General features: G+C 41.1%; 1 protein-coding gene across 1 annotated transcript; it reads right to left on the bottom strand.

Moving 5' to 3' along the window:
* Positions 1 to 2,204: 2,204 nt before the first annotated feature.
* glud1b (glutamate dehydrogenase 1b) lies at positions 2,205 to 17,538 on the bottom strand. The gene is made up of 13 exons (XM_079657648.1): positions 16,958 to 17,538; positions 13,593 to 13,673; positions 13,218 to 13,273; positions 12,476 to 12,539; positions 10,894 to 10,988; positions 9,847 to 10,026; positions 7,064 to 7,201; positions 6,720 to 6,857; positions 6,512 to 6,592; positions 5,939 to 6,062; positions 5,275 to 5,366; positions 4,406 to 4,468; positions 2,205 to 3,219 (listed from the first exon to the last, which is right to left on the bottom strand). The coding sequence occupies exons 1-13, from the start codon at positions 17,352 to 17,354 to the stop codon at positions 3,100 to 3,102; spliced, it is 1,629 nt and encodes a 542-aa protein (XP_079513774.1). The 5' UTR covers positions 17,355 to 17,538; the 3' UTR covers positions 2,205 to 3,099.
* Between the last annotated feature and the right edge of the window lie 697 nt (positions 17,539 to 18,235).

Genomic DNA, 18,235 nt, shown 5'->3' with positions numbered 1-18,235 from the left:
GCTATGAAAAAGTTACAGCAGGTTAATAACATCATGGTCCAGCATCGCTATGATCATCACTTTTTACTCATTGAATATCACCAATAGTAACATTTATAATTGTTATACCACTTTTCAACCAACCATGAACTGATAAGGTGCGGTGACCATACTTGCCGACCTTGAGACCTCAGAAATCGGGAGCATTTCAAAATGCAAAATGGGGGGGGCGGGGTGCTAGTTTATCGCCGGAGCTGTAGATTAACATTAACATGCTTATTGTAGTAGTAAGTGCAATGCCTTGCGGCCTGTAGCACCATCCTTGATGGAGCTGTGGGCAGGGCCTGACCAATTTGCTGCCCTAGGCAAGATTTTAGCTGGCGCCCCCCCCCCCCCACCAAATGCAGACACTCACTATGACTCGCACATGCACGGTTGTGGCATGAGAAAACAGAAAGATATGGACACAAGATGTGTGCAACTCTATTTAGTATCCTATCCATTTGAACATTATTTAAGTGAGGGGGGACCTCACCTCCTCTCGGGGGGTCCGGGGGCATGCACCCCCGGGAAGATTTTTTTTTTAATATTGAAGTTAAAAGCATCAATCTGGTGCACTTAGGAGATCTATGGATACATCTCTCAACACCCATATGAAACAGAACTGTAAGCAGATTTTCTTTGTCTTTATGGATATTTTACAAATCACTCCCCTTTCAAACTGTATTCTTGTTTATTAATAACAACTTTTTTTAACGTCATATAGTATTTTATACCTGTTTTTCATCTCTTCTCTTATTTTTTATAGCTATAATGATCATATAAAGGTGTTCCTTTGCCTCACTGAGCTGAGGTTATCAGAGCTGCTCAGTCTTTCAGGAGAGAGCTCTCTAAAGCTCTCCCCCCCGCGGACAGTAAATTCCAATGTTAATAAAAGCACACAGAAGCTGTATATTTTTTTTGGGAGTTTGATTTATTTTAAATTAAGACAAATTATTTTCATTATTTCAAAAAAAGAACAATTTCACATAAACCTCTGGTTTTTACTGGGACTGGGGCAGTTCAATTAGATTTTTTTGGGGGGTTGGGTGTGCTATAGTTTATGGGCGCTGTATGCAATATATGCGTAGTTCTGTTAGTATAAGATAATAAGATGTACTTTGTTGATCCAAAATTGGAAAATTGTGTTTTAAAAATGTAAATTAAAAAAATTTAAAAATCGAAAAATCGAACTTTTTTTTTCTCCCCAATTTTTGGCGCCCCCTATAGTTTAATGCGCCCTTAGCCTTCGCCTATACTGCCTATGCCGAGGGCCGGCCCTGCGTGTGAGCAGGAAAGGAGTGAGCAGAGAGTAGAGTAGTTGTCGATTCTTGTTCTGTTTTCTGTGACTATCTGCCTTACCCTGTCAGACTTTCAGTTGCGTGCGCTACTAAAGAGACGTGTTACCATGGAAACCAAACAATGGTGTAGCTGTATTAAAGTCAGAGTGGAAACAGACCTGAGTAAATCTGATTTTTTCAGAAATCGGGAGAAATATGACCCCGGGAGGAAACCGGGAGAGGGCAATGAAATCCGGAGTCTCCCGCGAAAATCGGGAGGGTTGACAATGACAAGTATGGCGGTGACATTCAACAAAACACTCTGGTGCCACCATGTGGCCAACTGCAGTTATGACATCATCTAACTGAAGTAACGCCTCACACAGGTAAAAATGTTTTAATTAAAATATTTTCTGTAAACATTGGTGAGAAATTTAGACAAAAACGAATAAGCAAAAAGGGACGGATAGATGCTGGGTGGAGCACAGTTTTTCCGTTTCCTGTTTACATTCAAAACATTTAAAATACATGATACATCATTGCTAATGCCATTCCAAGCTCTTGTAAACACACTATTGCCATAACGCAGTCAAATCACTGTTTAAAACCCTAACCCACAATGATCTGAGGCTGTGTTTAAAATCTAAGTGCAGAGATACTGCAGAATAGATACTCAATGAGTATGTTCTGCATACTAGGTTAGCATTACCCAGCCATTATAGCAGTCTGCTACACTGTGGTAAACTCACGCAGTACGTACTCTCTGCGATACATGACTGCATCAATGATGGTGTTACCATGTTGTTTTTCTTTTTGCAGGATCTTTTCAGTCACACACCCCTTTAATGTCTTCTCCAATCCACCCGGCTTATGGCAGTATGGGAAATAAATTGATGCGACACAATGTCTTTGTCTGAACATTTTATTGGTTTCCAAAAAAATGAATAAAACAAAAATATAAAGTCATTTCCTCCAAAATAATTTCAATGTCAAGGACCTGGACAGCTAAAACTGAGGAGAATTCGACCAGGGGATGGGTGCTCACAGAAACACCTCGCCCTGCCTGCTCCCCTGTCTAGGCTAGCGAAGGAGTCGGGAAGAAGCGGCTTTTAATATGAGACAAAGCGACGGGAGAACAGGAAAAAAGGGAAGATGAGCATCTGTCAAATCTCGAACAGTAAAAACACCAAAACATCTTGTTGGGAATCTTAATTTTGGCAACTTGACTACTAATCGTTACACCTGAAGAGTGAGACAACACACCTACAGTAATACAATTATTATTTTTATTTTATTCATATCAAGTTAAATGTATATCCCTTATAATTGAAATTAACTTTAAGGGGCCGAACTCTCTGAAATAAGGCATCTGTAGTGCTGTCATCTGAGGGTCACGCCTACACCTACACTCAGCCATCACAAAATGGGCGCTCTGAACATGGCTGCCATACAACAATATCATGAACGTTTATATAAGAGGGCAGAGGGAGGACCAGCATTTCACTTTCTCTCTCTCTCTCTGAATTTTCTTAATATAAACTCAGGCAAAAAAACAGAACAGGGCAATGTTTGAACAGAGATGCAGATACAGTATAATGGCAGCACAAAGATCACAAGGTATATAGCGGGCTAGCCAGTGTCTCGTGGTGTGTGTGTGTCCGTGTGTGTAGAAGAGCCAAAAAGCAGCGGTAAACAATGATATGTTCTGAAGGCTGTTTAGAGGGTGGAAGAAGGCAGGAGAGGGCGATCAATAGCAGGAGGGTGAGGGCAGGGAGAGGAATTGAGGGTCGGAATTGGCCATTTATGTGAAGGTAAGCCCCGCCTCGTTGTAGACTTTGAAGACCTTCTCGATGGCGTTGACGTAGGCGGCCGTCCTGATGTCCAGACCTAGGTTGTGCTTGCTTGCTGTACGCATGATTTGCTAGAAAGGCAGAGGAGGACATGTGTTATTATGATGGCTATCAGCAACAACCTCAGGGGGACTCTTGTTGACGGTAATTACCAGCACGGAAAACCGTTCCTTTAATTAAACACCGTCAGAACTAGGAAGTCACCTTGCACCTTTTATATTCTTAATTTCAAAAATAAGGTGAAACCTTGATTTATGGAAAAACTTGAGTTTTTGTACATTGTTCTAATTGGTCTAAAGTCTTTAAATCTGGTCGAAAAAAACTCTGGTCATGTATCAAGCAGTACAACTTTGACCACATGAAATACTTATAAATAATCAAAGTAAGGATTCTAAATGCCAACTTTGTGTTTATTAAATGTCTATTAGCCCAGCTTTATATAAGAACAATTCCTAGCAAACTACTTAATCATTTAACAGATATGAGAAAAGGATTGATTAACCAATTAAAAAGTTAATTTAAGGTTTTGTCAACGTTGACAGTTGCCTAGCTACTGTGGCCAGCAGTAGCAACAGTGTTTACTACAGGTCTGTTGGTGCTGACTCAAAGGATCTAACAGCCTCCCGATGCAAAATCAAACCATTTATTCATGATAAAGGTATTTATTGAATATTTTATACACAGACTACTGCTTTTGTGGAATTTGTGTGTGCATGACAAATTGAAACTTGAGCCGTTGTGTCGATTTGTTGATTGCATGATATCTTCTTGCTAGCCGGACGACTGTTTCTCTGTAATTATTATTACAATAAACCACTCAAAACTTGAGCTGTTGTGTCTATTCGTTGGTTGCTTGATGTTTATTTGCATCCTTTACTCCTGTATCCGAGCTGTCCTTGCAAACTCATGAAAGTCTTGAAATTAGTCAAAGGCTTCGTGGGAAAGCCTGGATTATTTTCTATGTGAAACGTGAAGTTTTGGGCAAAATTGACCTTGAATATTTCATTTGCATGGTAAAAGAAAAGTGAAAGGAAACATGCAGGTCATGTTCTTGAAAGTATGTGAAACATTTCCCCAGTTTTTGTTGTAGTTGATGGAAATGTATTTGGTTTACAGTGAGATGAGGGACATGAACCACTGCACTAATGCAAGTGGCGTGTTTCATATCTGTTTATTATACTAGATAACATAGTGGCTCTGCACTATAACGCAGAGCCACATCAGGCAGAACATGTTACTTCCTGTACGATCACTTACCCGGGCAGATCTCTCCATGGTGTAGGCCAACCCAGAGTGAACAATATCCTTCTCAGAGGCACCCTGCAAGGGAAAGATGAATGTTAGCGTCAATCTCTAGGAAGACATCAATAAACAAACTCTATGCAATCACTTGGTCAATTAAGAGAACATTTAATTTTCATTAAGAAATAGCCTTGATTACATGATTGCTAGATGCTTTTACATGTCAATTCAATACACATTTTGTATTTTATTTATTCAGTCCCAACTTGGCTCTGGTAACTTGTGATGGGCATTAAGAACCTGTATAGGTAATAGGAGATAGGTACAGTACAGGGAAAGGCTTGACACAACATGTGTATTCATTTCACAGCAACTAAACAACAATCTGTACTGTAGACATGGTGAAGGGGTTTGTACCAATGCCCAGCGCCCAATTTACTTTCATTTGTATTTGTAAACCATACACATGATCAGCACCAGTTGCTCTCTGAAGTCATGGCAGAATCGTCTCTAGCAATTACAGATAAATGTCGGCAAATTACATTTTATCAGCCGATAGGCCGATAGCACTCAAGTAAAATATTAGATTGGTGCATTCCTGGTTGTATCATGACAATAAGAGGAATAACTCAAGCCAATTGGAGTCTACTGGTCATACAGTTAAGGTCAAATATGTATCCGTCAGTCACCATCTAAAAGTTCAAGACACTTTGTCACAATAATTGATATCGCAGAAGGCACAATATTTGTTAAAGACTCAATATTTTAAATACAATTTTTAATGAAGTATTAGAAAGCTGCATCGTTTTCAACATATTAGGAAAAAAACACATTTGTTTGTTATAGATATCTTTATTAAGTGTGTGTTAGCAGACGATACTCACAGCAACTCTGGCCTGGAAGTCAGCAGTAGGTACGACAGGGATGGGCCCCCCCTGCTTGCCAAACTTCCTCTCCAAACTTTCCTGCACAGACACTAGAAGGGAACAAAGAGAAACATTAGAAAAATAAAGACATATCTTTTGTTTCTGAGTCGATAACAAATACCAGGGTTCATCAAGTTACACAAGTGAAAGTGGAAAAGCCACTGTATGATTGGCTGCTTGTGATCAAGAGAGAGTATACAAAAAGGTTGCCCCAGACGTTGTTACTCTTGGAGAGAGATCACATCAGCTGACACCAGCTTACGCCGAAATAACAGAGCAACATCGTCGACATCGCCTGAGCCAGCCCCGATTCAGTAAGACTATTTCTATTTGTCCTTTAAATTATTATAAAAATGGGGAAACATTTAACCTTGTTTGCTTTAGCACACATCCTAAGTTAAAGGTTGTCGTAGAGAAACAAGGTCACACGACTTATCAGCAGAAATGGCACGTTTGAGAATGAGATGAAGAATGAGCCCACTCAACCCAACCCACTCAAAAAGAAAACAGAAAAATAATGCAATAATACAGTTTTCTAAGCTTGATGTGTATTGGTAATGTATCCTCTGAGTGTTATGACGCTGCAGGCCATGGAGGAGGTGAGGAGCAGTCTTGTACTCACTGAGCAGGTGGTAGTTGGAGTCCCTCTCATATTTGAAGGTCAGTCTTCCATAGCTGACATGGTTGAGATTCTTCAGCCACTCGAAATAAGACACTGTCACACCGCCAGCATTCAGGTACATGTCCTGCAGGAGGAAACAAAGTCTTTAGCCTGTTCGGTCCTCACTTCCCTGTGGGTTGAATTATTACAACATTTACCCTGCACTCATTTTAAATATAGATATGAGAAGGAAATGATTACTCTGTAATAAACTGAAAATGAAATGCTTTTGTGAAATTATTAGAAAATCTGTTGCTTACAAAATGAAAGCTTGTTTATTGTTTACATTTCCCCTTTATGGTTTATATATTATATTTATAAAAATATGTCATTGTGTATTTTGTGCTGTATCACAAAATATTCATGACCAAATAATAATGATTAAGAAATAATCCAGATTAAAAAGTTAAAAAGGAAAAACATCCTAGGTGTAATTCATTAAGAGTTCAACACAAAGGCAGTTCATCTGCTCCATCAGTGCTGGATTTGTGTGGTTTGAGCACATTTTATTTTTAATTGTGTTTGTGCGCTTACAGGAATAACCATGACGTTGTTCTCCAGGAAGATCTTGTCAGCATCTGGGGTGGTGGGACCATTGGCACCTTCAGCAATGATCTGAAAAGACATGAAATACAAGACACACTTTACATGACTGCAACAAAGTCTCCCTGTCCTTACTCGTGTGGAGTCAAACACCAACTTTAAGCAAAGCACCTTGGGTAAATCAAAAGTGAGGGGTTACCTTGGCCTTGATCCTTCGGGCGTTGTTACGTGTGAGCTGCTTTTCTCCGGCGGCAGGGATCAGGATGTCGCAGTCGGCTTCCAAAATGCTCCCTTCATAGGGTTTGGCTCCTGGGAAGCCCACAATGGTGCCATTTTGCTGCAGAAAGTAAAGAGACAGACACCTGAATATATGACAAAATGTTGGGGGGAAAAGTGTTTTTCCAGGAGAAGAAAATCATCTGACTGATTAAATAAGTCAGATAAAGACAATGACTTGATTATTTTAGTAAGAGAAAACAGAGGGAGGAGATGACAAGAAGGATAAAGCAGACAGAAGTGAGGGGAAGGCAGTTGTGCTGGTACCAGTTTATATTCCTCCAGCGCTTTGGGGTCGATGCCATCAGCGTTGTAGATGGCTCCATCAATCTCACCGATGCCCACACACTTGGCCCCAAACCTGTGCAGGTACCTCATGGAGTGAAGACCCACATTACCAAAGCCCTGTGAAAAAGTTACAGCAGGTTAATAACATCATGGTCCAGCATCGCTATGATCATCACTTTTTACTCATTGAATATCACCAATAGTAACATTTATAATTGTTATACCACTTTTCAACCAACCATGAACTGATAAGATGTGATGACATGCAACAAAACACTCTGGTGCCACCATGTGGCCAGCTGTAGTTATGACAGGTAAAATGTGCTGCATTAAAATATTTTCTGCAAATATGGGCGAGGAATTGAGACTTAAACAAATAAGCACAGATGGATAAAATAGACGCAGTCTTGAGCAAATTGTTCCGTTTCCTGTTTACGTTCAATATGTTTGTAAATACATGACATTTCTTTTATCAGGATACATCATTGTTAATGCCAAGCTCTTGTAAACACACAATTGCCATAACAAAGTCAAATCACTGTTTAAAACCCTCACCCACAATGATCTGAGGCTGTGTTTAAAATGTAAGTCTAAACATACTGCAGAATAGATACTCAATCAGTATGTTCTGCATACTAGGTTAGCATTACCCAGCCATTACTAGCAGTCTGCTACACTGTGGTAAACTCACACAGTACGTACTCTCTGCGATACATGACTACATCAATGATGGTGTTAGCAGTCCGAGTTACTGTTAACAAAAGTAATGAATCAAAAATGTAAATATACAGCTCACACTTAATGTAATATTTTTTATTATTTATTTTTGTGCTATTTAATATGTTTTCTACAGTACATTATACAGTTTATGTGCATTCCCACATTTTCCCTCTACTGTACCTTGATCTCACTTGCCATCGTTCACAATTATTTTATTTCAGCAGGTAATTAGACTCATGTCTTGTACTCTGAAGTTATTGTGTCTGCACACTATAAAGTAGGAACGCACTATATGCTTAATACAAACTAATATAACCATCCATACTGAGAATCAAAAATACTAGAGGTTTAAAAAAGAAAGCACATCGAAAAGGAAAAGTCTGTACAGCAGTGCTGCGCTCTGCCTGTGGTTTCCTCAATTCCTATAGTCTAATAGTGAATGCAGTATCGCTATATCACACTGCCGGCACAGATCTAACAGAACTGAAGGACAATAAGAGTTCACAGCTGATCTTTTTTAAATGAAGTGTGATAGGAGATAAAATAATCCCCAGTTTTGATCTTGATACCACACTAGGGATCCATCTCCCCGCTCTCACTCAAATCTCTAAAAAAATCTAATCCCAGCACAATTTAATCCTCAGCCACACACACACACACACACTCACACAGAGGGATTAGTTTTGTTCAACATCTACATCATGGTTCAGCTGCTGTCACCACCTCCTCAATGACACCCTTCTCATCCCTCATACGATTACCCCCTCAACAAACGTCATCCCCTTCCAATACATTTCTTAGTTTCTCTCCAAGTCTTTTCAAATTCTCTGTAGAGCTAGTAAAGGATATTGAATCCTATGGGGATGTGTCTGAATTGTCAACATAAAGATTTGTGAATTAAGAATAACTGATTACATTTTTTGTCGTAAAAGAGCAGTAATTAGAAAACTTTGTAGGAAAGAAGCAGAGGTCAGTGAGTAGGTGTTTTTGACCCGTGTCTGTGTTGGCATAAGTGTGTATAAGTTTGAGTGTGTGACTGTGTGTGAGTGTGTCCATGCCACGTGAGGACCATGTGTAAATAGAAGTGAAACTGCTGAAAAGGAAAATAGTGCTTTTCATTTTTGCCGAAACAGACACTCTTTCCTGCTTAAAGATGAACAGCTTAAATCTTTCCATGATTGTAATGTTTAAAGTCTCATAATAGGTCCCAGTGTTTAATTTTCGTAAATACTTCCCTGCTGTGTGCTTGGTGAGGAGATCAGGGCCAAGCTATAAACAGATGGCATGGCTCTGATTGAGGCTCTAAAACCCCTCATCGTGATTTCACTTGAGAACGTAAGTCCTGTAAGCAGATATCTGCAGTGCATTGAGGGTCTCATCTTTCCTCTCAAGTAAGATGTGTCTACTAGTGTTGCACGGTGTACCGATACTTGAAAGGTATACCGCGATACCCTGCCGTTAAAAACGTTACGATTCCTCCGTTTCATTAGTAACAGTACTTTAAGAATGACGGGGAAAAGTACTCCGGTGAGAATGCGCCGTTTTAATAAGAGCCGTGTGTGTTCAGCGCTCTGCTTCCACTCCCTGCACTGCAGCCGTGCCTGCAGTCCTTCCCATCTCAAGCACGCTCTAAGCCCCTCCCCTCTCCCGTGCACGCGCTAGCTGCCGGAGCATGTGAGAAAACGAGAAGCATGGCTGCAAGTGGGAGTGCAACTGCCGCTGCGCCTCGGCTTTTTGACAAAAAGACGGCAGAAGCGAAAAACAAAAGGTGTTTATAGATGATGCTTAATTTTATTTAATACAAATACTAGTCATTTATTTAATGTATTTTTCTCATTGTTTAAAAGTTTGTGTTATGGTTATGGTTCTGTTGTGAAATAAAGCACACTAATTACATTTAAGGCTGTTTCCCTTTTTTTAAGAAAAGTATCGAAAAAGAATCGGAATCGCAATTCTTGACTTGGTATCGGTATCGAAACCAAAATGTTGGTATCGTGACAACACTAGTGTCTACTAGGATCAAACCATGCATGCGTGTTTACCTGGATGACGAAGGTCTTATCCTGGACGCCTGGTGTCAGGCCAACCATGCTCATGTAGGACGCCTCGTTCATGAAGTTCTCAATGCCGTGGAAAACTCCACGACCAGTGGCGGAGATACGACCGTGGATTCCTCCCTGGCTGATGGGCTTTCCTGTCACGCAGGCGTGGGCATTGATGTCCTGCAAACACACAGAAAATAATAGTGAAAAACACTGAAGAAGAATATGCACCAGCAGATTGTTGAATAAATGTAGGTTCCCCTTACATAGAGCTCACATATAGGGTAAAATGGCAGAGTGAAAACACCATTGACTATTCTTAAAGCCTTAATGTCTCCAATGAGGCTTAAAAGTGCAACTATATAAGTAATAGAAGCTGCAAAACCAGCACTAACATTAATTCAACTGAAAATATGCTACTTTTTGAAGATAAATCAATTAAGGCCATTAGTTGTACTGCATGAAATTACCCTACAGCAAGACATCCTCACACTGGAGAAGATGGCATCACCAAACATGTTTTGCAGGATAACGGATATCACCAAACAATACATTCTTTAACAAATACCTTATTGTTCATTGACTAATCGTGTGAGTTCTACAAATCACTTGTCCAAACACTGCAGATGGCTTTCCTTAGCTCTCTGAAGTCACCATTACAATTTCCTAGACTACGAGATGGCTGAAGTCCAAACCATTATTTGGCTTTCATAATTGTTGCCTATTCAGATTGAACATACAACAGTGATGATTAACATGAACACACATAGGTAAATATTTTCCATCTTTAGTCAAATAGGCCCTGTTTGACAGGTTTCGATACAAGAATGATTGGCTGATAACACAAACACACAGAGGCCTCAGTTTGTAGAGCTGCTTTAAAGAGAGGAGGAATGTCTCAGCGGTCGGCTGGGAAGGGTGAGGCAGGAAACCACTGCTCATGGTTTATACGTGACTCATGCCTTCCTTTCATTTGGCCTTCTTAATAATCCTACTGAAAACCGGCCATGTTATACAGATTGGTTGTGTTTGCCTCACAGAACTCACAGTGTGTGCAATGGTGTTGGCGTATGTGTCGGCGATCCAGGACATTTCCCTCTCTCCTGTGCTCATGTCGGGGGCAGGGACATCGATGCCAGGTCCTGGTGAAGTCAGAAAGGGAAGAAGGAGAATGAATCAAGCACAGCAGTCACTGGGCACGTTTCAGTCTTGATAAATGGGTACCTCTGCCCAAGTTTGAATGAGCATCACACAACTAGCATTACAAATTCAAAGGATAAGGGGAATGTAATTGTCAAGCTAAGGGTCATACATATTAAATATATATATTCTGGAACGTCTAAAAGCATGGATGCAGAGAGGTGGGGGATGGGACTGTGCCCTGTTACACTCACACTGACAGAACAGGGCAGTGATGTGTGCTTTGGGTGCTGCTTTGCCTTCAGATGTATACAAATACACGAAGGAAGGCACTTGTATAAAACCGCAAATGACACAACTACTGCCGTCTACACGCCTGCAGGTTAACAGACAGTTTCATATCTGTCCAGAATACATTATAAACATTTCTAAGCGACTTCTTTTGATGGTGTATTTCATTGCTCGCATGTTGAGCGGAGCATCTTGCATTTTTAACACTAGCATGCATGGAGAGCGCAGCGATGAATAAACTGGTTGTATAGTGACCTGCTGAACCTGTGTATGCTTACTGTATGCGTGGCATTCTAAACATAGTTACAACTAATACAGCAAATGTTTTGAGAAACCTAAAAGATAAAGAAATTGGTCATTTCTGTAAGATACGTTCCTCAGCCGAAGTGGCATGATGCGTGTACATATCAGGCTCAAGTATAATCGGTGGGGGAAACTTCTGGACTTGGAGAGACACGAGGAGAGCTGGAGCTTTGAAGGCAAACACTGACGGTTTATTTGGAGCTTCGGCCGGAGAATTCACAAGACATGTCACGGGCCACGAGTTGACACAGGTTGAGATGCCACAATCAATTCTGAAGAGCTCTACTCCAGAGCCATGTATTTAGCTAGTTCTCAGAGGATAATCAACATTGTGCAATAGATAGACTAAACAGCTGAGGGACACTGAATTTGTTGTCGCTTATGGCTCGGGGTTATCTACACCCCGAACAGGATGTGTTCCTGGTGTCCCACAACAATAACTATCTCTGACCGAGAGTTGCCCGGTCATAAACTGGTAATAACAACAAAATGCTAGGGCAGCCCCTCCTTAAGGGAGATAACGGCTGCTCAAGGCTGGTCAGCTGCGTCAGAGGGCGAAGGAGGACATGCACTGCAAATTATTCCCCAACATAATCTTCTTTCCAAGTTTTTTTTTCCCCGTGTATTAATGGTCCCCCTTGTCAGTTAACACAGGCACACCCTGAGCTACCCCGACCTGAGTAAACAGCACTAGATGACAGGAAATATTTACTTCCCTGGGTGGAACCATTCAGCTCTCACCACCACAGCCATTTCTAACCCAGTCAAATAAAGACAAGAACTCTGTCACGCAAAAAATGCCAATAGTGCGGCCATGTTAAAGTCATATTGCAGCTTATAAAATGGCTAAACTAATAACTATAACAATAAAACAAGCGCGCACATAAACACTCACCAATGAACCCCTTCTTGGCCAGCTCGATAGTGAATCTCCTGGTAATCTTCTCCAGCTCATTATCCTGTGACAGACAAGACACAGTATCCATAAAACATGTTGATTGCAGTGTAATGAGACAATTGAGGATGTTAGGAAACAAGAAATACGCTACACAAAATACCAACTGGATTCAAAGTAATGCAATAGTTATCCTTCAGCTATTGAAAAGATACTATAGGCATTTTGACAAAATATTTTTGGTTGAGTGGTTTCCAATCCACTTAAAGCCAAAGCCACATACCTTAATGTCTGTACCTTTAAATTATCCATTAATACATGCACTAAAATCCCTGTCCATAATCCAATAAAAAGGCAGGGCAGGCACCATTAGTAAATTGAAGAAAATGTTACATATAGATCTGTGTATCTAAAGACACATTGGAGTATCTTCTTCAACAATTGCATGTGAACAAGCTTCTTGTGTTCCCTAACTCTTCACATTTCATTTATGTAATCATTCTTCTCATTAATCAACAGAATGAGAGGATAAGGCTTTACATTCCAGTGGGATTGAATCATCATCTGTGTTTGTTTGTTTGTTTGTTTGTAAGAAACAGACAGGAAATCTGATACCACTCCAAAGACTGCCAGCTTCTGTTTTGCTGCGTTGCTATGCATATAACAGCATACAGTTAAACATGTGCGTGCCTCGATATGCGCATGCAGCTGTGGGGGAGGAGGATGACATTAGAAGGCTTACAGAGTAATTCTTGGTGTTGATCTTGACTCCAGCTTTGGCTCCCCCAAATGGCACATCTGGAAGAGAGTAACGCAGCTTAAAAACAACAGGAACATTTACATGCTTATGCACGTACACATTTAGATACCCATGTTCAATCTAATGTATTAATGATGTGCAATCAGTAGGAAGAGAAAGCTAAATACATGACGGCTATTTCCTGCCACTAATGCAGTTTAGTTGTATGGGAACTTCATTTTGTAGGAGAAAGTGTAAATTGGACAAATGACAATAAGTTGGTAGGACAAACGGTATTCATTTGAATATGGAGATCAGGGTTAGGGTTAGGGTTAAAGATAACCAGCAGGACGTTTTATGTAAGGCTTTAATACTTACCAACAACGGCGCACTTGTAGGTCATCAGAGAGGCAAGGGCTTTGACCTCATCCACAGACACATCCATACTGTAACGGATACCTGAAGAAACACACAAAATGAGGAGTTGCAGTGAGCCGTTTAGTGGAGAAAGTGAATACTGCTGAATACACATACTTTACAGAGATGCTGTATGCGAAACCAATGTGAGTTTGGAAAATTGCAAAGTATTTTTATATTTTAGTATACCTCAACAATGGAATTATGATCAGTGGAAATGGCCATGACATGTGACCTTTAATCCTATTTTTCAATGATAAAATACACAGATCTTTTTAACCCAAAATTAATGTGTACTGTACTTTTATTATATGCTGGTTTATAAGCTCAAGTGCCTTGTACACTGATTAAGTGTTCAGACTGCAACATGGGGAAATCATTTGCCCTCACTGAAACTATCTCCACTGCATGTGCAACTCAAAAACAGAAAAGGGAAATGAATAGCAGAGATCGACCGCTGTTGGAACTGGATTGGACCAGTAATGACTGCATCTTATAACTGCTGTTGCTATGACACTTGAATTTCACTAAAGGCATTAATAAAGGTTTAATGTTTCTTATTTTATTTTATTCTCGATAACCACACAAGACCACATACACAGGCTGCAGATCACAGATTGATGCTTGCAGTCACGGTAGCAGAGATGGGCGGGTGGAACGCAACAACCAATCACAGCCCTCCATTCTGACCCCAGCCCCCATTACAGTCATTCCTTCCTGTTGTCTGGGGTTTACTACGGTCGCCACGGTAACATGTGTGAGTCAGCCTGTGTGCTGCAGCGTTATATGAGACCATACAGCCAGGCTGCCAGAGTACCACACTGCTGTATTTTACTGTCTGACTGTACCAAATATAGCTCATCTAGAGTTAGCTTCAACGGAGAAACCCCAAGGGCAAGCAGCACAAGGAAGAGACGGCAGATTTTCCTTCCAGGGGACAAAGGCACTGTGTGCGTTATTCCCTCCACCAACATTACATTACATTTTTTTAAAGGGCCTTAATGGAGGGCTGCACTCTCCAAAGGGTTTTCTTGTTTTCAAAGTGTTTGGCTAAAAGCAAAAACTTAGGAAGCCTAGGTAAATGCCTGCACCCTTTATAACGCAACTTTAAGTGGCAGTGACTTCTATTTGTGTGGTTTTAGATAGAAGATCAAACCTTGCTAAACAAAGCTTGATCTTTAAGGAGTGCTGCGTCTTTCCCCCTCTTTTTTTTCCATTCACCCTAAATCAGCTGAGCTACCCCAGGGCCCACACAAGACAATCGGGCTTACTGATAACATTCAAACAAGGGAAAAAAGCCTGGCTGACTAACCATCCAACCAGCCATTGATCCACCCAAGAAACAGCTCACCACAGCAACCAGCCCAAAAATATAACTGTAAACACATTCCTTTCAAATAGAGGAAAGATTTTAGGAAAATAAACTGAGCCCACGCTGAAGTCAGGGCGGTTTGATTACAACAGTCTGGCAAGAAGGCCAGACACGGCAGTGCTCTTGCTCCGAAGCATGTCAAATATCTAGACTCCTGCGTAAAACATGTTGGGCTTTTGCTTGAGCAACAGATTGTTTGGATTAAACTACTGCTTCAATTATTCTGTGCGGACTTGAACTATCAAAATGTATTAAGTAGTTAGAAGAGAGCTGCTGTGTGGCTCTGCAAAGGGGGTGTATGAGCAACCCATGCACAAACAGCTTTTGCACTTTGCACTTTGATCTGAACATGGCCAAGGGTCTATGCACTATATCAATGATTATCCCAATGAAGAATAACTGCCCTTACTCTCACCCCGATAACAGGAGTTTGGCATAGAGGTCAATCAAATGTTAATAGGCCCCTCCAATAATCAGACTGATATTGTTCCTACTTAATCTTATGAACCAAAGTTCACACTTGCTGTGATTTGTGACCACTTTTAAAAGGTACCTTCAATCTGGGTTGGGCAACATGAGAGGGATAAAGATATGTAATATTACTAAGAATAATAAAGACTGTTAATACCAAGATGGAGTTTGGATTGCGGTGATTCTGTGCTCTCGTCAGCCTTATAAAAAGGTTGATAGAGACATTTATTGTTATTGATTTTACAAAATGGCTTCTCTGAGTGGTCCTTCACTGAAAACTAGCTGGACTGCCTTGTGATTTCATAAATGGTTTAATTGCTCCATTACTTTAAAGTGGTTTCAGGGAGAAATCTGTAATAGATATTCTGTTTGGGTGCTTTGAAAAACGCACCCTAACTACATTTGTATTCTATTTGTATTAAATGAATGTGTATACGGCAAAGTATCTCTCCAAATTAGGTCTGCAATGGCTACGTAAAGCAGGTACAAAAGAAGGGTGTCATGGTGTTAATAGCACGCAAATGTCTGCCCCGCACAATTCAAACTTGCCCATGACTGAATGGCATGTCTCTTTCTACTAAGAAAGCCTCCTCTGCACAGCACCCTCCCCCACCTGTCAAACAGCTGACAAATAGGAGTGCCTGGAAACACAACCACCCCCTCCCCAGCTCTCAAAGCCCCTGTCTTCCTATAGCCCACATCATATCCACCTCTATTCACAAATAACCCAGAGTGCACTGCAGCAGCAGCAGCAGCCCATAATGCCTCTGCTTTGAACCTTGAACTTTGAACCTGTCACTCTCTCCAAGGTTGTCACATTGTCCATAAAGCAGGTTTAAACAGTGAATGTCAGTATAAGACTACATAATGAGTGAGAAGAACCACATTGTGTGCATTAGCCCTGCTGTAAACTCATGAGTATGAATGAACAGACATAAAAGCGTTTTTGCAGCCCATGTATGGCCAAGGCCTGGCATGCTCAATGACACACCTGATGCCTTCAAAGCTGCCCCCTCCATCACATCATACATCTGACACACACGCATTGGAATAAGAGTAGGCTAGATCAGTAAGAGAAGAAACAAACTGGTGAATCAATCCAGTTTGAACCAGATGTAATCACTTGATCGTGAGAATTAAGGGCTAGATTTAAGATCACAACTGCCTACAAAGTATCGGGGCTTCTTCAGTTTGAATGCTAGCTTGCTGCTAGCCTGAAAGCTAAGAAACTACTGTAACACTACACTTCTGGGTAAGCAGGAAGGTCACTGTAATCTGCACAAAAAGTCTCACACAAGCAGTACGCAGCTATAAGCACAGGAAACCAAACGAACGACTCAGCAGCTGCTGTAAAAAAAAAGCTGTTGACAGTAGCTGCTTTGATTTGTGATACTTTCAACTAGCTACTTGTGCTGCTAAGGATTGCTAAGTGGCTGACTAAAGCTAGCTGACACAGGTCGGGTTGGGTTGGCACAATACTTACCCCCTTTGCAGGGAGTCCTGTGCTGGCTGTGCTGGGCGCGGTACCCCTCAATCACCTCCCACTCTCCGTTATCCCTCTTGATGGGGAAATTCACGCTCAGGACGTGGTTGCATGGCTTGATGATGCGCAGGATACCCGCAACACGTTTCTTCTTCTGCTCGGGGGTCTCCTTGGTCCTCAGGTCCTCTACCAGCTTGTCTTCGACGATGCTGGCTCCGCGGTCGAAGAATCCCTCGACCATCCGGAAGAAGTTGGGGTCGTCGGGCTTGTCTGCCGCGTCGGCGTAACGACGGACCCGCATCAGGGACGAGGACACCGGGAGAGCGGAGTCAACGCACCCCGAGGCCAGGGCACTGCCCGCAGAGCGGCTCAGCAGCTCCCCAAAACACCGATACATGACTGAAGCTGGAGAACTGTGTAAACGAACTAATACAAAGGCAACTAAACTACAAGGACAATGGGGGTGACGACAGGATATGGGGTAGAATGAGAACACAGCAACTCCTCACCGTATCCCGTCCTCTGGCCGACTGGGGGATGGCTTACTGTGTCCGTTTGCTTTAAAAGGCAGCACGAGCCAAGGGAAGTGGGAGCTCCCCGGGACGCACGCGGAAGAGGAGGGTCGACAGGGGCGCGTTCACGTGCAAAGCAATTGACAGCGCACGTTCGCGAGTCTGCACCATTGAAAGACAGGGGGGAAATAAATGTAGAATAAATATTTATTTATTTATTTTCAAGTAGACAGCAATGTTTGTGTTTTAATTTAAAGGATGACTGTGGATACGTGATCACAATTGTTCGGTTCGTACGGAAGAGGAGTAGGGCCACATGAGTCAGAACTCAACATTTGTTGTACTTTTGGTAACATCCTAACCTTTTTTGCATTTTTAACAATTGATTAACCATATCATCCTTAAGTAAAACAAAAATGCATTCAAGCATTTTGATTTCAGTTTTGTTACATTGAAAGATGCTAAATGTTTGGGATTGAAAAATATGTTGCAGGGGAAAATAGATATAAATGAAAGGAAAGGGAAAAATAAACATTTCGACAAATAAATGGACTTGTGAAAAGGTTAACTATGAAAATAGTTATACAATGTTTAGCCTACAAGTAAAGGCACATATCAACCATCCAGATGCCCTCTCAGTACCACCTAAAGGCTACATGATAATGATTATGTTTAAATATTATTTAAAAAAAAGATTTTGTGGGAAATGAGAATCATTTAGAAACAAATCATTTCTATATTAATTATATCAAGTTTTCATTATGTT

The sequence above is a fragment of the Notothenia rossii genome, assembly GCF_949606895.1.
Source record: "Notothenia rossii genome assembly, chromosome: 11".
NCBI lineage: Eukaryota > Metazoa > Chordata > Actinopteri > Perciformes > Nototheniidae > Notothenia > Notothenia rossii.
Note: the sequence above shows the minus strand (reverse complement) of the source record. Positions and strands in the feature narration are given on the sequence as shown.